Genomic DNA, 25239 nt, shown 5'->3' with positions numbered 1-25239 from the left:
TGCAAAAAAACAAACATACATGGAATTAGGAAACTTGGAATCCAGTTTCAGAAAATGGGTAAGCCCAAGGAACCAACTGCTTAGATCAGGGGTGTTCAAACTTGGGAACTTTAAGACTTGTGGACTTCAACTCCCAGAATTCCCCAGCCAGCATAGCATAGCATAGCTGGCTGGGGGATTCTGGGAGTTGAAGTCCACAAGTCTTAAAGTTCCCAAGTTTGGACACCCCTGGCTTAGGTACTTTGAACTTGGAGCAACAAAAATGATTAATGGCCTGGTGACCAAAACATATGAAGAAATTTTTCAGGAACTGGGTTTAGCTAGAGAAAAGAAAGACTTGTGGGGGCATGATAGCAGTGTTCCAATATTTAAGGGGCTGCCATAAAGAAGAGGCTGTCATTTTCCAATTATTTTCCAAAGCACCAGAAGGTCGACAAGAATCAATGGATAGAAACCAAGCAAGGAGAGATGCAACCTAAAACTAATTTCCTAACAGGGAGAACAATTAACCAGTGGAGCGTCTTGCCTTCAGAAGTTGTGGGTCCCTTTGGAGGTTTTGAAGAAGAAACTGGTCAGCCGCTTGTCTGAAATGTTATGGGGTCTCCTGCTTGAGCTTGGGGTTGGACTAGAAGACCTCCAGGGTCCCTTCCAGCTGTATTCTGTATGTATGTAGTTATTATGGTTCACAGCCTTTGGAGTTGTGTGCTCAAATAGTTGCTTTTGAATGCAAACTCTGTGATGTGAAGGATCCATAAATGTCTATTGCTTAAATAATTGTGTAAAAGAAAGGAAAAGAAAGTTGGCGTTCATATGAAATAAATATATTTTAAAAGCCAAGACTCCTTTCCCCTTTTCACTCATTCATTAAAATGAATTACATCTTTTGAATTTGCTATAGTTTACAGTTTTATTTTATAATTCATATTAGACTTACTGCATTTCCTGACGTTTATATTTTGTTAAGAGCTTAATGTGATTTCTGGAGTTTTTGAAATGATATACTCCATTACTTACCATTAATTAGTGTTGTGCTGGGAAAAAATGAAATTGATGTGACACTTGTAAATTCCATGTTCATATGTATAACTTGTGTGTTATTTTTTTATTTTCTCTTTTTCTTTTTCCTTCATTTTTCATATATTTTCCCTTAAAATGTTTAATAAAATGTGTATTTTTTTAAAAAAATAAAAGCTGACGTCACACCAAAGACGTTATACCATGATTTAGTGTGGAGTGTTTATGTGTTTATGTATGTGTTTCTGAACTGTTTTCCTGTTATGAGATGATACCATATGTCTTGTGCTTATGAGTTATCAATTTGTTGTTTCTATGTACACTGAGAGCTTAAGCAACAGAGACAAATTCTTTGTGTGTCCAACCACACTTGCTTCCCCCCCCCAAAATCAGATCAATTCAATTTGCTCTACTCTACTCTACTCCTATTTTTCTATTCTATTCTACCCTACCCTTCCCTACCCTATCCTACCCTATCCTACTCTAACGTATATTCACCTCTCCTCTCCTCTCCTCTCCTCTCCTCTCCTCTCCTCTCCTCTCCTCTAGTGTACATTCTATTCTATTCTACTCTACTCTAATGTATATTCTACTCTACTCTAGTGTATATTCTATTCTATTCTATTCTATTCTATGCTACTCTACTCCTATTCTATTCCATTCTATTCTACTCTACCCTACTCTACTCTAATGTATATTCTACTCTACTCTACTCTAGTGTATATTCTATTCTATTCTATTCCATTCTACTCTACTCTACTCTACTCTATTCTATTCTACTCTACTCTACTCTACTCTACTCTACTCTACTCTACTCTATTCCACTCCACTCCACTCCACTCTAGTGTCTATTCTATTCTATTCTATTCTATTCTCATCTTGTCTTCAAACATCAGTTAAATGATGTTTAAATGCTGACAGAAACTTCCCATTATATTACTATGGATCCTGACATAATGTATGTTCACAATTTAAATGTATACCCTTTAATCACAGGCCTTTATTCCTCATTGGTAATTGTCCCAACATTGATTCAAGTATATGAAGGAAAAAGGGATTCTCACCGACCACTTTTCTCTCTTAAATGCTTTTCTTGGTCTGTATTAGAGTTCCTCGTTTCACTTACAAGGTTAGATTCAAAGTTTTAAAATTTAGTCTCCATTATTATAATAAATATGCCACTTTTGAATATCTCTCACGAGTCATGAACTTTGCATGTGCCAAATTTTGTGAATTATTCATTGGAATCTAAACTTAACTGGGACAGAAATACATAAGAGAGAAAGGTAGAAATTCAAAGATGGAATGGATGTCTTGGCTGCAGTTTGGCAAGAGATAAGGGTATATTTTGAACTGGCATCTCTTCATTTCAAACATATCCAATTGGACATTTTGGACAGTTCTTCTGTGAAACTTGAGCAATGTGTCCATAAAGACATGGCTCTCATTTTAATGCTGCAGGGTCCCCAGCTTAAATAATGTATTTGTGAACCAGAAGCAATCTTTAGAATAGAATAACAGAATTGAAAGGAATCTTGGAGGTCTTCTAGCCCAACCCACTGCTTAGGCAGGAAACCATACACCACTTCAGACAAATAGTTATCCAACATCTCCTTTAAAACTTCCAGTGTTGGAACATTCATAACTTCTGGAGGCAAGTAGTTCCACTGGTTAATTGTTCTAACTGTCAGGAAATTTCTCCTCAGTTCTAAGTTGCTTCTCTCCTTGATTAGTTTCCACCCATTGCTTCTTGTTCTACCCTCAGTTGCCTTGGAAAATAGCTTGACTCCCTCTTCTTTGTGGCAACCCCTGAGATATTGGAACACTGCTATCATGTCTCCCCTAGTCTTTTTTTTTTCTATTAAACTAGACATACCCAGTTCCTGCAACCGTTCTTCATATGTTTTAGTCTCCAGTCCCCTAATCATCTTCGTTGCTCTTCTCTGCACTCTTTCTAGAGTCTCCACATCTTTTCTACATCGTGGTGACCAGAACTGAATGCAGTATTCCAAGTGTGGCCTTACCAAAGGATTTTAAAGTGGTATTAACACTTTACGTGATCTTGATTCTATCCCTCTGTTGGTTAGTTTCCACCCATTGCTTCTTATTCTACCCTCAGGTGCTTTGGAGAATAACTTGACTCCCTCTTCTTTGTGGCAACTCCTGAGATATTGGAAGACTGCTATCATGTCTCCCCTAGTCCTTCTTTTCATTAAACTAGACATACCTAGATATATCTAACTAGACAATCTTTGATATGATTCAGTTCTATGAATAATCAACAAAAGTTTTTTTGTCCAAGGTGATGGCTGATATCTCCTATTTTAACAACTTTAGCTGTTGCAACAGCTATAGAAAATCTCTTAAAATCAATATTAAAAATGCATTAAAAAGTGCCTTGTTTTCCAGAAGTAGAGTATGGACTGAAAGCACTCATTACTATAAGATATTTATAACCTTGGTAGAAGATAAATTGATGGGTGTTCTGACATGCCCTAAGGGCAATTGATGTACCAAGGGTTCAAAATTGTGAACCCACAGAATAACAGAGTTGCAAGGGATCTAAGAGGTCTTCTAGTCCAACCCCCCCTTCTCAAGCAGGAACCCTATACCATGTCAGATTAATGCCTTTCTCATCTCTTCTTCAAAACCTCCAGTGATGGATGTCTATGGAGATTCTCAGTCATCCAAATCATGGTTGTCCCAAAGGTGCTTTCTCAAGAGGCAACTGGATTGTCTGTTTTTTTTTTTCTTTTCTTTGAAGTTTCACTCGTCATCTAAGAAATTTTTCAGCTCTGAAGAACTGAAGAAGCTTCCTCGGTGAGAAGCTAAATGGCCACAAAGAAAAACCGGAAAGTCCAGTTGCCTCTTCAAAAAGCACTTTGGGGACTCCAGTGATGGAGTACCAAAAACTTCTGAAGGCAATCTGGTTCCACTGATTAATAGTTCTTATCATCAGGAAATTTATCCTTAGATCTATACAATACAATAGTAGAGTTGGAAGGGACCTTGGAGGTCTTTTAGTCCAACCCCCTGCCTAGGCAGGAAACCCTATACCATTTCAGACAGATGGCTATCCAACATCTTCTTAAAGACTTCCAGTGTTGGGGCTTTCACAACTTCTGGTGGCAAGTTGTTCGACTGATTAATTTTTTTAACTCTCAGGAAATTTCCCCTCAGTTCTAAGTTGCTTCTCTCCTTGATTATTTTCCACCCACTGCTTCTTGTTCTGCCCTCAGCTGCCTTGGAGAACAGTTTGACTCCCTCTTCTTTGTGGCAACCCCTGAGATTTTGGAAGACTGCTATCATGTCTCCCCTAGTCCTTCTTTCTCTTAAGCTAAACATACCCAGTTCCTACAACCGTTCTTCATATGTTTTAGTCTTCAGTCCCCTAATCATCTTTGTTGCTCTTCTCTGCACTCTTTCTAGAGTCTCCACATCTTTTTTACATTGTGGTGATCTAGATTGATTCTCTCCTTTATTAGTTTTCATCCATTGCTTTTTGTCCTACCTTCAGGTGCTTTGGAGAATATATTGACCCCCTTGGATTACTCTGTAACTACAGAAGTCCTGAGAGTGAATAAGGTTAATTTTTGTGTGTTGTGAATGGGTTGGTTTAATGGTGTACTGTTCTCCCACACCTTTCCTCCGCCTACTCTTACCCTCAAAATGACACTATAGAGCACTGCACACCAAGACAACTAGACACAAGGACCGTTTTTCTGGAATGCCATCACTCTGCTAAACAAATAATTCCCTCACCACTGTCAAACCATTCACTAAGTCTGCATTACTATTACTATTAATCGTCTCATCATTCCTATCACCCATCTCCTCTCACTTATGACTGCAGGACTGTAACTTTGTTGCTTGTATCCTTATGATTTACATTGATAGTTTCCTGATTTCTTATTTGTACTTTATGACTATCATTAAGTGTTGTACCTTAGGATTCTTGACGAAATGTATCTTGTCTTTTTATGTACACTGAGAGCATCTGCACCAAAGACAAATTTCTTGTGTGTCCAATCACACTTGGCCAATAAAAAATTCTATTCTATTCTACCTCCCCCAAGCCCACTCACTTTTGCTGTGCACACTTCAATCAGTTGCTATAGTTGTCAAGTTCGCATAAGCACTCCTCTGCTATGAGATATGTTTTTTTTTAATAAGAACAATCAACGGAAGTGTTTCATCTGCGGTGGAATTTATCTTCATCCTTAATTACGATTGATCTTGACATAAATAAACAAATTGAGTTCTCTCTCTGCGGAAACTCTGTTATGAAACACAAAGGTCTGGAATCTGCATATTTACGTTGGCCTAGGTGCTTTTTGTTATTCAGTTACAGAAAGCAATTAGGAGGCTTAGATTAGAGAACTGATTAGCAATAAATCTAGAATATGACGGCTTTTTTAAAAAAAATTGCTGAAGCGGGGAGAAATTAAATTGTGCAAAGCTTTCAATTCTACTTAGTATTGGCATGAGACATGTTGGTAAATGAGGTGCGAAATGTCCACAACATCACATTCATTAATAGAGAAAAGACCAGTGTGTTGATTTCCAACACAATCAGGCATGATATTGGAAAGTGTTTCTCCTGTCTGTTACATATGCTACTAGCTGGATACCCGTGCTTTGTGATGAAACTATGTGATCGGGCAATGCAGGAGAAATCTGGTTCACTCCAATTCAATCTATTGTCTCATTGGTAGTTGGTGATTGACTCCCGCCATTTTGAGTCTGGAAACATAGGTGGATGGCATAGACATGTTGGTGGGGTACCAACATTTAGTACTAAGGAGCCCCAGACTGCTCCTGAGTGAAGGAGTGGAACGTCTGCCAGTTTGAACTGAGGTAACGGAATGTGAGGCAGTCATAACAGAATTCTTTTCAGGTGGGGAGGGGGAGTAGAATGTCTAACTCCTTAGCATCAAAGTGTCTTAATATAAGGCAAATGGCAGTCAGAGCAAAGTTCTTTTCAGGTGGGAAAGGGGAGTAGAAGTTCAGAGCAAAGTTCTTTTCAGGTGGGAAAGGGGAGTAGAATTCCTTAGCATCAGAGTGAGTTAAATACTGTATAAGAAATACCAATGATCTGATGTTCATTTCGATAAATCTTGTCTTAGCGAGCACCTAGAAGCCAAGAGTAACATACATGCCAAATTTCAAGTTTGTAGGCTTGGCAGGGTCCTTATCTTTCCTTTTGAACAGGTTACCCTTAAGGACTCCAAATTATTAACTGCTTCTACAGCAACTATCATCAATTAGGATTTCACACACAATAAAAGACTAAAATATTATCAGGGAACCAGTGAGGATGAACAGAGCTCATCTCTCAGGGACAGTTACGAGCAGCTTTTGAAGCCATGGCACAAATCTGGAAAATGACTGAGCTTTTTTTTTAAATAGAAAAAAGTCCATCGACTGTCAGTGCTTGTAAAGGATAGCAATAGCATTTAGACTTATATACCACTTCACAGTGCTTTCCAACCCTCTCTAAGTGGTTTATAGAGTCAGCCTATTGCCCCCAAACAATCTGGATCCTCATTTTACCCACCTCAGAAGGATGGAAGGCTGAGTCAACCTTGAGCCAGTCAGGATCAAAGTAATCGAACTGCTGGCAGTGGGCAGAGTTTACCTGCAATACTGCATTCTAAGCACTGTTACGTTACGATCCTTCGTTCCTTCGTTCCTTCGTTCCTTCCTTCCTTCCTTCCTTCCTTCCTTCCTTCCTTCCTTCCTTCCTTCCTTCCCTCCCACTTAGCAATAGCTCTTAGACTTACATACCACTTCACAATGCTTTTCGACCCTCTCTAAGGAGTTTACAGAGTCAGCATCTTGCCCCCAACAATCTGGAGTCTTGTTTTACCCAACTCGGAAGGCTGGAAAGCTGACGCAACCTTGAGCCTGGTGAGATTCAAACCACCAAATTGCAGGCAGCTGGCAGGCAGCAGAATTCGCCTGCAGTACTGCACTCTAGCCCCTGTGCCACCACGGCTGTTCAATCCCCATAGCCATGTCAGTCACATGGACCCTACCATGACTTCAGAGGGAAGTGAAGTCAGTCTTGTGATAGTGCTTGTAAGTATTTTGTGCAGGGCATAAACTTTATGCACAAAAAGCCCAGGAACAAAAGAGCTGCTTTGGTAGAAATGATAGGGGAGTATTTCCTTCTTATACACATATTATTCCTGGGAAAGGATCAGACATGAATTTTAAAGGAAAAAAACAGATAATGTTTGAGGGTAGATAATGAGTGAGTAGGCATACATAAAATGGTTAGATAATGTCTCCATGTTCACTGCTTCAAATCAGATATTTATTAAGGGTCACAGACCATGATAATGCTGATGTTGTTATCCATTCAGTCATGTCGGACTCTTGAAGTGTCAGAGCTGCCATCATTCAGTTGAGCTTTGCATTCTCTAGCTGTCAATCTGCCATGAACTATGGAGGGATGGAGCTGGTCAGGAGGGGGAAAGGCTAAATAACTAAAAGCCATGGTGGCAAAGTGGTTAGAATGCAGTTCTGCAGCCTACTTCTGATGACCGCCGGCTGCCTGCGGTTTGGCAGTTCGATTCTCCCTGGCTCAAGATTGACTTCCATCCTTCCAAAATCCGTAAAATGAGGACCCAGATTGTTGGGGGCCGTAGGCTGGCTCTGAAAACTGCTTAGAGAGGGCTGTAAAGCACTGTGAAGTGGTAGATAAGTGCTATTGCTACTTATCATACCTTCCAGAGACACAATTTCAAGGTCAAAACACTGGGAATAGAATATAATAGCTCACTAACCAGCACGCCATTGAAGGGACAGCTCCCAAAACAACTTATTCAAATGTAATTGGAGAATGAGGGCCTAGCAAGGAGGAGGAACTAGATGGGGACAACTTAACTGGGAAAGTTCAGCGTGCAAACTTCAGTTCTGGTTTTTCTGTATTGTAATCCACTTGGCCTTCAGTAAAGTATTTATTTATTTATTTATTTATTTATTTATTTCGATTTATCAGTCGCCCCCTCTCCGCAAAGGGGAGAAGTAAACCTTTCACACTGAATTGAGTCGAAGGCCATTCTTACTTAACAGCCCAAGTTGGGGCAGGACTGACATGACGATTCTATGGGCCAGGTCTCCCCAAATCTTCTGCTCTTGCCTTGTTCTATGCTTTGGCTGGTGTTAACTTTGATGGCAGCAACATACCTTCATTCTTTTTTTTAAACACAAATTATCCTCTTTTCACATATGTTTCCCCCACTTCTCCCTACATTTGTGGATGAGAATTATAATTCATTAGCTCTGACATTCTGTACGAACACTTTTCCGGAAAGAGCTTGAGGGAAATATGGCATACATTATTTGGTAGACTTAATTCTGCTCCATCAGAGCTGAAATGGCAATGTAAAAGTGTAGCTCATATGGAAAAAGATCAGAGACATTCATCCATTAAGGAACCTCTGCATATAAACATACTTTTAATCTGTACGCCAACTCAAAATTATCCCTTTGTGATCAAAATGTTCCAAATGATTCAGACATGCATGTGGGTTTTTTTTTCAACCCCTTCTAGCTGTCTAGAAAGAGTGCAGGGAAGAGCAACAAAGATGATTAGGAGGCTGGAGGCTAAAATGTATGAAGAACGGTTGCAGGAACTGGGTATGTCCAGTTTAATGAAAAGAAGGACTAAGGAATAAAGATAGCAGTGTTCCAATATCTCAGGGGTTGCCACAAAGAAGAAAGAGTCAAGCTATTATCCAAAGCACCAGAAGGCAAAAGAAGAACCAATGGATGGAAACTAATCAAGGAGAGAACCAACCTAAAACTAAGGAAAAATTTCCTGAGAGTTTGAGGACAATTAATCATTGGAACAACTTGCCTCCAGAAATTGTGGCTGTTATAAACTGGAGATTTTTAGGAAGAGACTGGACAGCCACTTGTCTGAAATGGTAGAGCAGGGATTGGACTAGGAGGCTGCCCAGGTCCTTTCCAAATCTATTCATTCTCTCACCCCGGCTTTAAGGAAGCAACAGAAAGAAACAAGGAATGCCTCTTTCAAATAAATAATTAGCAATAGCCCTTAGACTTATATACCACTTTACAGTGTTTTATGGTTTATACAGTCAGCATATTGCCCCCAACAATCTGGGTCCTCATTTTACCCATCTTGGAAGGATGAAAGGCTAAGTCAACCTTGAGCCTGGTGGGATTTGAACTGCCAAATTGCAGTCAGTCGGCAGTCAGCAGAAGTACCCTGCAGTACTGCACTCTAACCACTGCACCACCGCGGCTCATATAAATAAATGTGGCTCAAATAATTAAATGTGGCAAATAAACACTTGAAAAAATAAATATGGGTGGAGAATACTTAGAAAATAGATGCTATCGTGTTTTCCCGAAAATAAGACCTCCCTGGATAATAAGCTCAATTGGGCTTTTGAGTGCATGCGCTAAAATAACCCACTAAAAATAAGCCCCCACCCTGAAAATTCCACTCCAAATAAGCCTTCCCAGGAAATATTTAGATGTATGCGCAGTCGATCCCCTACATTTTCTCTGGTTAGGGTTAGGGAGACAGAGCTGGAAACCAAATAAAGTGCCAAAAGGAGCCCCGTCTTGCTCCACGTACCCCAAAATGATAAGACCTCCCTGAAAATAAGGCCAAGCACTTATTTCAGGGTTCAAAAAAATATAAGACAGGGTCTTATTTTCGGGAAAACACGGTAGTCACTCAGGTTTGTTCACATTTAGGACTCCTACACAGTTCACTGTTTAAGTGTCCAAGTTACATTTATCATGCCAATGCAGAAATCCATACAAAAGTAGAAAAAGTGCATTTTTTTACCTGAAAAATTTCCTTCCTTACAGCGGGCCGGTCCACAGATCCCAACAATGGGTCTTTGGCCTCTCCCTTGCTGTTCTGGAGGAAAATTGGATCTGTGAGTTAAAAGAAGGAACATGCTGTTCGACCCAACCCAACCACCCTTTTCATTGAATCATTATTATTAAATTACAACAGTCATTCTTCAACGAAACCTGATAAATGTAAGCCATGCTCCATATACCACACGGATCTTGAACCTATTTGAAATCTGGAAACAGTTTGTGTATTTAATGCATTTGAAAGGTGGCTATTTAATTTATCACACGGATGTCAAACTCACAGTGTCACGTTGCCGTCATGCAACATATCACAAATTTTTTCCCCCCGTTGCAGAGCTGGGATGGATGTGACCTGTGTATGACGCATTTGGCCCATGGGCTGCCAGTTTGACACCCCTGGTTTATAAGGTAGTTTTTTGAATTATAGCAGTTCATATAGTGAGCATTTGACATTACAACGGCACAGAAAAAAGGGACTTATGACTATTTTTCACACTTACAGCTACTGTAGCATCTCCATGGTGATGTGATCCAAATTCAAATACTTGGCGATGGACTCATGTTTATGATGGGATCAGGGGATCCCCTTTTGTAAATTTTTGACAAGCAAAGTCAACAGGGAAGTCAGGTTCATTTGAGAACCGTGTTACTAACTTAACAACTCAGTGATTCACTGAACAACTGTGTCAAAAAGATTGTAAAATAGGGTAAAATTCACTTAACGACTATCTCACTTAGGAACCTTTTTTTTTTACTCAGTTGTGGTTCTAAGTCAATACGTACCTGTATTTATTTGTTTATTAAATCCGTTCGATGCCCATTTTGTCATAAGGCTACTCAGGGCGGCTTACAACATTAAAAGAAAACCTTAAATATATGTATAAACCTATAAAATCACACTAAACATAAACTCAACGTTTGTGAATATCTATGAAGATTCTCAGTCAACCAGGTCATGATTGTCCAAATAGTGTTTTTTTCAAGAGGCAAGTGGAACTTTCTGGTTTTTCTTGGAAGATGTTTATCTTCTCATCCAAGAAGCTTATTTAGCTCTGGATGAAGAAGCTGAAGAAGCTTCTTGGATGAGAAGTGAAATGTCTTCCAAGAAAAACCAGAAATAATAAATAAATAAATAAATATTTATTTCTTAGCCGCACCCTCTCCCGAAGGACTCGGGGCGGCGTACAATGAAACATATGAAATAAATATGTGGACAAAACAAACATATAGCAGAGACATACACCGAGACATACACAAGGAGGAGGTCGGCTGATGAATAAAAAACAATTAGAATACAGTATTTAAACCCCCTAGATAATTAAATATAATTAAAATACCCAGTTAAAAACCCGTCAGGAGCGATATGGTTAGATCAAAGTTGAGCCAGGCCAGCTGCTTGGAATAGGTGGGTCTTAAGCTTAATACGAAAGGAGCGGAGGTCAGAGGTATTCCTAATATCCGGAGGGAGGTCATTCCACAGGGCTGGGCCCGCCACAGAGAAGGCTCTACTCCTAGGCACCGTCCCCCGACACTGTCTAGTGGACGGCACCTGGAGGAGGCCCTCTCTGTGCGAGCGGATTGGTCGCAGGGATGTATGGGGCAGAATACGATCCCGCAAGTAACTAGGTCCTGAGCCATGGAGCGCTTTAAAGATTATTATCAAAACATTGAAACGCACCCGATAGACCACAGGAAGCCAGTGCAGCTCGCGCAGGAACGGTGTCACATGGGAGTACCTAGTACTCCCCATAATTACCTGCGCGGCTGCGTTCTGGACCAACTGTAGCCTCCGGGTGCATTTCAAGGGAAGCCCCATGTAGAGAGTGTTACAGTAGTCCAAGCGGGACGCCACCAGCGCATGAGTGACTGTGCGTAAGGCGTCCCGATCCAGTAAGGGGCGCAATTGGCGCACCAGGCGAACCTGGTGGAACGCCCCCCTTGCCACGGCTGTCACATGGTCATCCATGGACAGCCGGGCATCCAGGAGAAAGTCCACTTGCCTCTCGAAGAAAAAGCACCTTTGGATCAACATTTGCGACAATTTCACAGTTTTGTTCAAATGTTCTTAGCTTCTTAGTTTACTTCACCGAGTTGTAACTTTGGCAACGCAAAATTAAAATTCCACTATGCTTAGAAACTTTTCAATACACGAACCAGCTTTTTTGTTTCCAGATTTCAAACTGAGACATGCCTTCGTTTCATGTTAGAACAAAAATCTTCCAAACCATTACAATTTTGTAATTCAAAGATTTCTCAATACGTGTTTCAGTATAAAATTCGGTGGCTGTTTCAGTTGGCTCATTACCAGCAAAAGACAGATCAAAAGAAACACCTGGAATTCCATTTACTCCATCATCTACTCTACTCATCCCAGCCCCACTGGCTAAAAATGATAACCTCCTCCACTTCAAACTTGCACACCCTGCTTGGAGCACAAACACCCAACCATTCTGACAACCATTCTTCATTGTATTGATTAATCCAACTTTGACAGACTCAACAGATTTATGGCCATGCCGAAGCATGTAAACAAGCATGAACGGAGGATACCTTAATCCCCATTGATTGATGTGCAGCTAAGTTCTTAACATGGATAGGAGTGAAACTCTTAACCCAAACCCATTTTGTTTCACATCTATTAACTGAAAGATCCAATGAAATATTTGAACGTGTACCTACATGGATGCCATTTAGAATATGCTGGCTGTATTACGCCATGTTTTCTTCAGATGTGATTTACTGATGATGGCACATTTTATCCTATAATGCACAGAGTCATAAATTGTAGCTCAAAAAGCATAAGCCCAAATCAAAAGACCTATGGCTTAGAGAAGATCTACATAGTCATTGTATACTAAAATTAGAACTTGATATGAAGGTGGATTTTTTTTTACAGAGTCCGATTAATCCCCTGTTTTCTCATTCAAAATGCCCTACTTATTCTCTTTTTATTATGTCAGAAAAGTTACCTTGTTCAAATTACTTTTTCTTGGAATAGGTAAAGGTAAAGGTTTCCCTCGCACATACAATATGTACTAGTCATTCCTGACTCACTCATCTCCGTTTGAAAGCCAAAGAGCCAGCACTATCTGAAGACATCTCGATGGTCACGTGGTTGGCATGACTAAACACCGAAGGCACATGGAACGCTGTTACCTTTTCACCAAAAGTGGTCCACCAGTGCCTGCCCTCCTTGTTTTGAGAGGTTCATGAAGCCTTTTCTACTCACCATTCTATATAACTATCAAAAAAAGTTGGTTCAACAAGTTGAATTGAACATTTCTGGCAGCCATTGGGGGAGGCTGCGTGTCTCTGTGCTCTTATGAAATGGAGTTTTTCTTTGTTCTGCTATTCAGAGTCTGTAGACAGGGGCAGATTGCAAAGACTGTGAAATAAATAGTTCCCATGGTCTTCCTGAAATATCCACTTTCTATTTACTTTTAATCAGCCTTTACATACAGCTGTTAACCAACAGCTTCCCAACAATGAATACACCTCCCTAGCTGAATACTGTAGTCTCTATTTGGAAAGGGAAATATATTACCCTACTTTTGTGTTAATCAGTGTTTGATCTCAAGGCCAAATTACGTGTTACATGAGAGATTCATAATCACAGGCAAAAGGGGGAAAAAAATCCCAGGAAGAGTTAGTCCATTTCCTGAAACAAAACAAAACGGAAATAAAGGGAATAAAAAATAAATCGGTACTCCCAGCTGTCACTACACATATGGAAATTGAGCTGGATATATCCAATTTTTTGCATTTTAAGGCCAATATGATTGAAACCAGGATGCATTTATGGACGTTTACAGATTTTACATAATAGAGACACGTCTCTTTTAAATGAAGCTTTCATTTCTTATGGATGCCAAAAAAAAAATGTGGTTCTTTTTCCCTCTACAGATTTACTGCCTAAAATGTATTAATAGCCTTTCTGTGATTAAACCTTAAAAAGTAACCACGGCCAACATTTCAAAAGCCCACTTCATTGTATTTGAGTGATTCAATTTGTGAAAGAGAAAACGAAAACATTGCTTTGCATTCTTTCTCGAAAACAATAGAACCAACGCATTATTTGTGAAACCTCCTCATGCCAAAGATAGGATGCGTTATTGCTTAGTAACCAGCAACCTTCATACGATGCTTCACGGTCCCGTCTGCTAATCAAAACACATTGTGGATGCTCACCCAGTTATCATTAGGCACATTAATTGGCAAGTAGTGGCTTCTAAAACGGAGGGACAGTGACATGATGAATGGCACAAGCACGATGGCATATGGATGGTATTAATTATATGACATTAAAGTATTGACTAATGCTACTCTGTCCACGACAGGAAAAAGCATTAAGCACATGACTTCTGTTTTTTGAAAGAACAGAATGCTAAAATCAATGGAGAGAGAAGTATTCTTGGCTGTGAAGTCTACTAAGCATTGCTAACTGTCAATATTCAGAAATCAAGGTTCTGACATAGATAAATAGCTTTCGTTTGCCATCATCTTTCTGCACCCTTGCTGTCTTTGCTTTTAAACAAGGAGCTTTTGCACATGTGATGATGTTTCAGTCTTTCTCATTGCAAGTAAGCTGCAAATATCACCGAGAGGCTAAGAGGCATCTGTCAATCATGGCATTGCCACCTTCTCAAATATTGTAGGGAGTTGGTTTCCAGACTCATGGAGCTTGAGGGACCATTATATAAAAAGGTAAAAAGGTAAAGGTTCCCCTCACACATATGTGCCAGTCATTCCCGACTCTAGGGGGCAGTGCTCATCTCTGTTTCAAAGCCAAAGAGCCAGCATGACTAAAGGCCGAAGGCGCATGGAACACTGTTACCTTCCCACCAAAGATAGTTTCTATTTTTCTACTTGCATTTTTACAAGCTTTCGAACTGCTAGGTTGGCAGAAGCTAGGACAAGTAATGGGAGCTCACTCTGTTACACGGCACTAAGGATTTGAACCGCCAAACTGCCGACCTTCCTGATTGACAAGCTCAGCTACTGAGCCACTGTGTCCTAAATGTTTAGTTTAAAGGTTTAGTTACTTGAATTTTTGTAACCCCATGGGAGCCACCTCCATAAATAAAGAGAATCCTGGTTGGAAAATATTTTTTTTTCTTTTTGGTATAGACTAAAATGCTATCTTTGCTATCTTAACTAGATGTCTACCACTGTTAGTTTGGAGCAGATCAGATCAGATTCAGACAGTTCTGATCAGTCCTGGAGAACCGGTAGCAGAAATTTTGAGTAGGTCAGAGAACCAACAAATACCACCTCTGGCTGGCCCCACCCCCATCTATTCCCTGCCTCCTGAGTCCTAGTTGATGTTCTTTTGTTGCCCTTGCACAGGAGAATGGAACTGGAAAGCAGGTTAGTGGAGTGGGGAGGGAATGGGGATTTTGCAGTATCTTTCCCCTGCCATGCCCACCAAACCATGCCCACCAAGCCACACCACACCCACCAAGCCACACCCATGGAACCATTGGAGCTGTAGTATCAATACTTTCATAAGTTCATAAGATACATGTTTCTGAGGCTCACAGTTTTGGGCAAATGGGATGCTCAGGATGGCTGATGGTTATTGGCAAAGAAAAGGCAGCAAGGAGGCCCTGAAGATGAGCAAGACTGATAGAAATGACTTCAGTAATTAAATAGGAGTCATGCTTGTTCTTTGTAACATGAGAAGTGAAGAATTCCTGCCTTCCACATCCATCTGATTTTCCACCTCTTCACCTAATGCACAACTCAGAACTAAGTACTCATCAGCGTTTACACATCCCACAGAGTTCTGCATGTGAAATACTAGCAAAAAAAAAAACCATGTTTTGGGAGGGAAATCACATCTATAACACAGGAAAAGCACAATTCAGAGAAAAAAGTGGATAGATTTGACATACCGGGGATCATTTGTAAATGAACATTACCAGACTCCAAGTAGTTCATTTCTCTTGACTCGAAATGAGAAGTCTTGCTAGGGCTATACACTGTACGTAACACAGGATATGGATTGTCAAACACATGAGGGGGGGGGGAGTGAAATCTTGCAAAACCGAAAAAATTAATAGTTGGAAGGATGACAGACGGATATGTATTGCATATATATGGAAAGAAAAGGAACAGAACTGTGAGACAATATGTGGTTGTAAGCTTAAACATTTAATTATCCAGTGACATGCAAACACTTTTATAAAAAAAAGAAAGAAAGGAAAGGCACTAAAATTTTATAACGTACACCTAAGCTAAGTTATTGGTTTCAGTTTCTCTACACATAATTCGCAAGGTAGAATTTCGGCACTATTATAAGGCAACCCACTTATGCTTAATTATGCATTATCTTTTAAAATATCTATTGATCCCTATTTTGAGCATCATTCACTGTGCTAGATTTTTATTTGACATTTTCCACTTGACTTTGGCAGTAAGGTAGTATTAATTATCTTGTAATCAGTGGAAATTTCACTTAATTCATACACCACTCTTATTCTTCAACTAAGAATTAAAACTAAATATAATTGATATATGAGTGCTAATGGACCCATAAATTACAGAGTAACAAAAAGAAAGGCATGTGTCTATCCATTTGTTTGTGTGGGTGTGGGTGTGTGCGTGCACGCACATGTGTTTGTGTGTGTGTGTGTGAGAGAGAAAGAGAGTCAGAGACAGAATGAGTATGTATTATTCTTCAGCCAACAAATTAGCTTTCTCTCTTAAAATGTGTCAAGACTAGTGTAAGGTTTCCTAAAAATGCCCTAATTGATTCATGAGTATCATGTCAACTCCCAAAGTTATCAACTAGAAGGGCGATAACATTTGGAAAAGCCCTTTAAATGACAATGTATTCAATATATCCGATACATAATACAGTCATTATAACTGCATGCAAAAGGTCAACCATCCCAGTCAAATTGGACAATTTCAGGGAACAGAGAAACACACAATTTTTGCATGTGTGTCCAAGTTAAGCACAAAGCTAAACACGTCACCTTTCTAAAAATTGAAATCTATGCCATTTTGTTATCAAAACAATAAATAGAATGGTTATACAACAGCATTTCTACCAAATCCTATGAAAAGATAATTTCTGTGAAAGTTTGCGTAGTGCGTTTTGCTTCAATTAATAAAAGAATCCTGAACACCAAGGAACACACAAAAGAACACCGACTAACTTACCTGCACAATCAGCCATCTTATGTGATGTATAATAGCTCTGGACTGATGAACATTGTAATAAATTGCTCATCATAAATAAATATTCAAATTTGCAAACAGTATAAATAACAAACCTGCAGCATAATAAATTTTAGTTTTAACTCTGACCTAAAAAAGGCTGTGATAATGTAGTTTTAAAAGGTGGTGGAAGAGGGCGATTATATACGATAATGGCTTTGTAATGCTGAGATATACTCAGCAAGGAAAAGAATATGCATGTTTTGTATTTAATCTGAGTGACAGCTTTTCATATTGTCATGCGTTTGTTCTGAAGTGAATGGGCAAGTTCCAAATTTCCATGAACAATTGGCAACAGTGCCCTGTTTCTCAATGAGCACTAACATCTTTAAGACCTTCTACAACATGGCCGAGACACTTTTGGCATCAACTAGTTCACCAATTTTGTGGTTCCCTCTCTCTCTCTCTCTCTCTCTCTCTCTCTGTCTGTCTGTCTGTCTGTCTGTCTGTCTGTCTGTCTGTCTCTGTCTGTCTCTGGCTATCTGTCTGTCTGTCTGTCTGTCTGTCTGTCTGTCTGTCTGTCTATCTATCTATCTATCTATCTATCTATCTATCTATCTATCTATCTATCTATCCTCCTCTCTCTCTCTCTCTCTCTCTCTCTGTCTGATGTTGATTCAAGGAAAAATCCATTTTCTCGCTCATGGTATAACATCTTTATGACTGTCTCATCTACCTTGTCATATGGACTGACATAATATGTTGGCATGATGGGAAGAACACAATGAACTCCAATTAAGTGTAAACTAACAATCTGTATTTTACTGGAGGTAAAATACAGGTCTTATTCTATAATAAGATACAGGCCAAGAACATTCTAAAATTAGATGCAATCGAGGAAGTCCAGATAAATGAAAACCTAGGTTTCACGTCCAATTGTGGAGAAATATGTTTTTATTTATCCCAGTCCAACGTTTCCACCACCAGAACTATGCTTGTTCTAGATCTATAAACTAAGAGGAAAACTAATAAGGGAGCATCTTAATTCTTCATGTTCCTGGAAGGCAGGTTGTGCGTCAGCTTTGCTATTCTTGTAATGCATGAGGATTTACTGCTAGAACCATTTCACTAAATTTACAATAAACCTCTTTTTAAAAAAGAAAAAAAAAACATTGAATAGATGTGGCCAATAAGACAAAATTCGAACCTGTTCACAAAACTGCTTTAAGTGTTTAGTTTCTTTTCTGTATTGGTGAGATGATGGGTGGATGCAGTGGTGAAATTCAGTTTTTTTTTTTTACTAGTGGTTCTGTGGGCGTGGCAGGGGAAGTATACTGCAAAATCCCCATTCCCACCCCATTCCATTTCACCCCCCGGCTCAGCAGTTAAAGAGAATGAGTTTGTCAGCTGGAAAGCTGATAGCCCAGGTTAGAGACCCAAGCTCCACGCATCGGGATGAGCTCTGTTCCTTGCTGCAGCTCCAGCCCACCGAGCTATCCCATTCTAATTCTAAAAAGCAAGGCCTGCACGTTATCGTTCCGTTCTTCTTTTTTTTAATCTTGAGCTTAGCAGCACTTAGCTGACTTTGGTTGATATGAAAAGTTAGACAGGATTAGACTGAGTTAATGCATTAAAGGAAAACCACCAGAACTTAATATTTTTTTTCAAAAAGACGTTGGGAAAAAGAATGCCCTCGAAGGCATCTAAATAATGGCTAAATATTTGTGCAAAGTATTGCTTTTAGAAAACACAAGAGGTGCATGTTCTGGAAGCCACCAAGAATTTTGATTCAGTAGAGAATTAACCTTTTGGTTGTGCAAGGATGAATCAATTAAAAATAAATTAGGCCAACACTAGCTGGGATCCACCCCAAAACAATTATATCTAACAAGGTAAAAGCCCCGTTGGTCTGCATTTTTTTATGTAGCAAGATTTTTGAGGCTTCCTTTTTTTTTCCTTTATACAAAAGTCTTTATACAGCACGGGTGTCAAACATGCCATGTCATGTTGCCATCACATGATGTTTTCCCCCTTTGTGGCGCTGCGGTGGGCATGGCCTGCATATGACACTCCTCTTATAGTGGTACATACATTTTTTTATCTACAGTGGTTTTAAGGGGACACAATGGCTCAGAGGTTAAAGATGCTTAGCTTATCAGCTGGAGAGATAACAGCCTGATGTTGTGGCTCGCTGGCAGCCAGCAGAGCTGGCAGCAGAGTCGGACAGTGAGGAGGTTGGGGAGGAACATGGGCCAGTCCTGGGGGCTGAGGAAAACTCAGACATGGGCTCTGTATCAGAGGCAGAGAGGGAGCTAGACAGCAGCGAGGCAGAGGAACAGCTGGAGCCTGTTCCCAGCGTGCGCAGGGCTGCCAGAAGACAGGAACAACTAAGAAAGCAGGGTCAAGTAAGGAGTAAAGCCACATCTTGGAGGTGATTGGCCCCCTCCCATAGGAAACAAAAAAGGAGCAAATGGGGAGTGGGCTTTTGCACAAAACCATTTGTTCCTTCTGTTGTTTCAAGAGTGGAAAGTTCTGTTTGTGACTATAAGAGACATTTTGCCAATTTTTGGCTTGCCCTGCCTTTGGAAACTAGTTATCTGGCAGCTCTCCAAATGAGATAAGGTTCGTGTTGAATAAATATTCCTTAGAAAGACTGTTTGCCAAGCCTTTCTGACTGTGAATGAAAGGAATTCACAGTTGTTGTAAATAAAAGGGGTTTTGCCAGGACCAAGACTCTGCTTCATGTTTTTTTAAGGAATTCTGTGTCAGAACACCTGGGTTTGAGACATGAGGGCTGCACAACAGAGTGACCTCCTGTTCCTTGCCCCAGCTCCTGTCCACATAGCAGTTTGAAAGCATGCAAATGTGAGTAGATTAATAGGTACCACTTTGGTGGGAAAGTAGCAGAGTTTATATAGCCATGCTGGCCACATCATCATCTTTTAACGACCCCATAATCCCTTGCAGGGTCGAGGCTGGGTAACTGAATGGAGAGGAGTGTTTACTGGCCAGATGCCCTCCCTGTCGTCAACGCGGAGTCATATTCAGCAGAAATATTCTCATCGGGCCCAGAGAGAGAAATATCTGCCTCTACCTAGGATCGAAGTAACAGCCTCCAGACTGTAAGGTGAGAGCTCGACCTCTAGGCTACCGCACCACTCAGCCATGCTGGCCACGTGACCTGTGGAAATGTCTTCGGACAATACTGGTTCCCTCGGCCAAGAAAGGGAGGTGAGCAAGGTCCCCTTGTGTCAGACACCCCTAGATAGGAAAACCTTTACCTTTTACACTGTTTTTATTTAGAGATTTTAAAAGACCTCCTGGAACCATTGCAGTCGAAATAAGTGCTTACTGAATAATCTAGGATACTCAAAAGAGATTTTTCAAGCTTTATGCTCATTTCTGTTGGGGGAGTTAAAGAGATACCAATTTACTGTATTTCAGGATAATTGGTTCAGACTGGTCATCTTTTATTCTTGAGTCCAAAAAAGAAAAGAAAAAAGTTGGGGAATTAATTGCCCTCAATAGCAGTCAAGATGTATTACACCAGCATTCCCAGAAGCTTCATTAGTCCTTGACCAGATGGCACCATAAATTACACGGTTTTCCAGATTTTCTTAATTATGCTTCATTGAAGCTCTGATTGTACTCAGGTGACAGATTTCCTGGATGAGGTTAAATGGCTCCAGTCTAGACTTATGGGAAAATCCAAGTTTTGGCCAACAATATCACCCTCTAGACAAGGATCCTCTTGGAAGGCAGTCAAAGATTAGTAGATCATTGACAAAAAGCACCGGTGCTCTCATTTAGGAGCAAGACAAAATAATTGCATGGATAATGGAACTGCCAACTTTCAACACCACTAAATTAGATCCTCTTCCACTCACCTCCACTTCTGAGTGCCTGTCAATAAGGCGGGGAGAGAGAAAGCTCTAGTAAGATGTTAAATGAAGTATGAAAATGCTTTGCGGTGTCTCGCTACTAGACAACTACACACAAGGGAAGCTGAAGAAACTAGGCACAGATCTGGAGGCATCGCTGCCTTTTTTGTTTTCCAATTAAAAGGCACTGGCTTTCCAGAAGCCAGGAAATATTGGATCAAAATTAGGAAATGGCTAGAGGAAGTTACAAAAGAAAAAAATCTAAACTGAAATTACTCTTACTAGGCACAACAAAAGGAAACCTATGTCAGAAAATTCAGTATGTTATACTCCACATAACAACCGTGTCTAGAATTGTCTATGCACAAAACTGGAAGCAGGACAGCACTCCCTCCGATGGAATGGTGATAGAAAAGATGTTTGAAAGTGCAGAGATGGACAAGCTAACTATGGAACTAAAAGATGGAGGAGAAATGGAATATTACATGATTTGGGACACATGGTACAAAGGCTAGAAGGTGGATGATAAAGATCATCAGTGAGACCTTGCTGAAACGTTGCCAAGACAATCTCAATCTTACATGGGAAAATCCGGTACAATTTAAAAGTAAAGATAGATAGATAGATAGATAGATAGATAGATAGATAGATAGATAGATAGATAGATAGATGATAGATAGATAGATAGATAGATAGATAGATGATAGGTAGGTAGGTAGGTAGGTAGGTAGGTAGGTAGGTAGATAGATAGATAGATAGATAGATAGATAGATAGATGATAGATAGATAGATAGATAGATAGATAGATAGATAGATAGATGATAGATAGATAGATAGATAGATAGATAGATAGATAGATAGATAGATAGATAGATGATAGATAGATAGATAGATAGATAGAATATATAATGTATAGAACAGTGATGGATATAATTCGAAAGGAAGAGTACTGCAATAACCATTATGTAATTATGAGTGATACTGATACTGGAGCACTGTAAAGTCTGGTGTAAATGATGAAATATGATCAATAAAAATATAGCAAAAAATAAAAAAATAATATTAATAAAAATAATAAAAGCCACTGTGTCAGGCCTGCAGCCATCTTTTCTTTTGGATCTTTGGCCTGCCACACTTTCTATTATTCTACTATGCATTTGCTATTGTGGGAAGATGGGAGGGGGGATTGTACAGAGTTAGATGATATGTAGCCATAACAAAATTCTTTCTAGAAAGCCAAGGTCATCCGTTGTCTCTGCACCTGACCGGAACTGGATGGGTGGAAGCTGCCAACATGGCAGTGGGAGATTGGACCATGTGATGGGCTTGTGGGTTTGGGGGCAAGATCTTGAACTTTCAACTGGGTGGGGAAAACTGGGAAGCCTTCAGATTCTGGTTTTCCCAGATGTGCCAACATGGCTCTCTTAATAAATTGGAACTTTGAGGAATCTTTTGCCTCGGACTCTGATTTACTTTTGGATGCTATTTGGAATCCTGACACACTGACATGTTCAGACAACTGACTGGTTGATCAGCAAACTCTCAGAATGCTATTTGCTCATCTATATCTAAGAACGTCTAGGATAAGCCTTGGCTTCTGGAAAGCAAAGCAAAACCACAAATGCCCCGGGATGAATTTTTCATTAAGCTTTACTCTCTTCCTTTTAATTCCTTCCCTTTGAGGTCGTTGAAGAATACATCTAGGCCAATCCGTGATGATCTGTCTATGTGTCACACGTTGATTCGCGGCACTGTTCATGTAAGAAAGTCTTGTCAATTTTCCCCCTCTTTAATTTATTGCCCCTGCCCTTGGGCACTAAGACTATCATAGAACTGAGGAGAGATTGAGATATTGGAATTAATAGTGGAACATTGAGTGACTTTTAAAATATTAAAATACTAATGATTCAGCGAGGGACAACAAGTATATTGTATGAAGAAATGTTATTGAGATTTAAATGTATTTATGGAAAAAGTGATAAAGAATCATAAAGAGAGAATGGTATTGTTTAAAGACAAAGATGTGAATATGGAAGAACCCCCAACAAGTAAAAAAAAAGATGAGTACAAATTGGGAAAATAGTATTATACACACTGATATATAAAAGAATCTATTATAATTATAATGTGCATGTTAAGGTTCGTAGTTGGAAGATACACACACGATACACACACACACACACACACACACACACACACAAACACACACACCACATTTTTCAGACTATAAGACACGACTATAATACATACTTAAATTTATAGGAGGAAAACAAGAAAAAAAATGTTTTGGGCCTCCGGTTGTTGTGTCTTCGCCATTCCGGGCTCCCAGAAGCACTCTGCAGTGCTCCACACATCCCATTTTTTTGCCAAAAACTCAACCACTTTTGGACTGCAGAGTGCTTCTGGAGGCCTGGGAGGGTGAAAACACGACACATGAACGGTTTGGGAAGCCAAAAATAGTGCCGCTTGTAACAAAAATGGGATGTGTGGAGCACTGCAGAGTACTTCTGGGGGGCCAGGAGGCCAAAAATGCCCCTATTTGATATATAAGATACACCTAAATTTTCACCCACTTTTAAGGGGGGGGGGGAGGAAGATAAATGTTATACTCCAAAAATATGGTGTGGATGTGTGTGTGTGTGTGTGTGTGTGTGTGTGTTTATATGTATACATATATGTATACATATTGTGTTGCATTTGTGCTGATAAATAAATGAAGGAAGACTAGTATAGATCTACTTCAAGCTATTTAGCTCTCATCAGCTAGCCATACCCTTACTGGTATTCAAACTTGGGCTGTTTTTGCATATTAGGCAGTTATATTAACTTCTAAGCCACCAGCTCTCCTCCCTTATCAGCTGATCCAAGGAAATGATTAAGTGTTTTTTTTTTCTTTTGTCAAAGCACCTGGTATGCCCAAATATGGGAGGGAGCATACTGTTTCCCTTTGTATACTTATCCATATCCATATCCATATCCAATAAATAAATAAATAAAAGAACCGAGGAGAGGTTGAGATGTAGTTTGAAGGGGAAAAAAGAATGGAATAATTTGGGGAAAGTGCGAGGAGACACATCTGGTGCCTTCAGGAGCAAGGAAAGCAGCAGTTCAGAGTGTAAAAAGTGCAGAAGCGGAGCAGAAGGGATTGTTACTTAAACCATTAGACATGTAGCGAGAAGTCTTCATCTGCATTACATTGCTGGGAGAAAAGTCTTTCTTTAAAGAGACCCGAGCTTGACATTTCTGGCACATTTCCACACTAGTCTGATATTGTTGCGCTTCCATCCTCTCTAACCCATATGTGATCTCCAGGCTCTATAGAGTCAGGATAATATAGTTGCTTACTTTTTTAAAAAAAACAACCCAAAGAATTATAGACTCGGAGCTGGGAATAATCAAGTTGCTGTATTCATTCGCTCTTTGAGCTCCAGGTTATCAAAGAGACTGATTCTGTACTGGTGTCATTAATCCTGTCCTGGGACAAAAAAAAAAACAACAACCTGGGTTGAATTTTAGGAAGAAAACAATAGTCTTGACAAAAGGAGAACTCTTCCATCTCAAATTTCCTTTTTTTCTTAGCCTGTTGGCTAATCTTGGCACCCAGATTTTATGTCTCCTGATTTTCTGGCCTGCAATTTTGCAGATGATTTGCAATATATATGCAGCTCTCTCTCTCTCCCTCTCTCTCTCTCTCTGTCTGTCTCTCTGTGTGTGCATTCCCTCTCTCTTTCTTTTTTCTCTTGGTGAAAAGATAAATGCATGGCAACCAGTTTGCTGTTACCCAGGGAAAGTGCTTGAACGCAAAAAAAAAAAATCTTCCCTTAGCTTCAGAAAGAGCCTTGGGCTTTTATAGATGCAACTCTGAGTAAATCTGATGTCATGAGTGTACACTCATTGCACCTGCCATGGCATTCAGCATCCTGCGTTAAATGTTAGAAGAGGCTTATTTGTAATTATACCTGCTTTCCTCTTCTTGCAACACATGACTCATAAGTATAAAATGTAAATGCTATTCTGAGTCTGACTAAAAAAATGATCAACTCTTGCCCTGGGCCTCAACGAGACTCTTGATTCCTTTTTGCATCGGTGTCCAAATACTTTTTTTTTTTTAGAATGTAGGGGAGGGTATATTGCAGATCTGATCAAACATCTGTCCCTCATCCTTCCCCACCCAAATGATGAATTTAAAAACTGGCAGAATGTTGCATCAGTCAAAGAAATAGAACCTGTAGGATATGACCAGGCTGAGCTAAAATGAGTACATCACTGCTATCAAAAATACTTACAATAACCTGCTCAAAGAACAGTG

General features: G+C 39.8%; 1 protein-coding gene across 2 annotated transcripts in view; it reads right to left on the bottom strand.

Annotated features, from left to right (window-relative positions):
* Positions 1-25239, bottom strand: part of PCDH17 (protocadherin 17) — a 207686-nt gene that overhangs the window by 11783 nt on the left and 170664 nt on the right. Inside the window, exon 4 of one of the 2 annotated variants that reach the window (XM_081948700.1) lies at positions 9848-9922. The exons of the other annotated variant lie outside the window; for it this stretch is intronic. Coding sequence (XP_081804826.1) covers positions 9848-9922 — 75 coding nt within the window. The remainder of the gene's footprint in view (positions 1-9847; positions 9923-25239) is intronic. 2 annotated transcript variants of the gene reach the window in all.

This window comes from Natrix helvetica (genome assembly GCF_964273705.1).
Source record: "Natrix helvetica genome assembly, chromosome: 3".
Taxonomy (NCBI): Eukaryota; Metazoa; Chordata; class Lepidosauria; order Squamata; family Natricidae; genus Natrix; species Natrix helvetica.
This window is presented reverse-complemented; position numbering and strand designations above follow the sequence as displayed.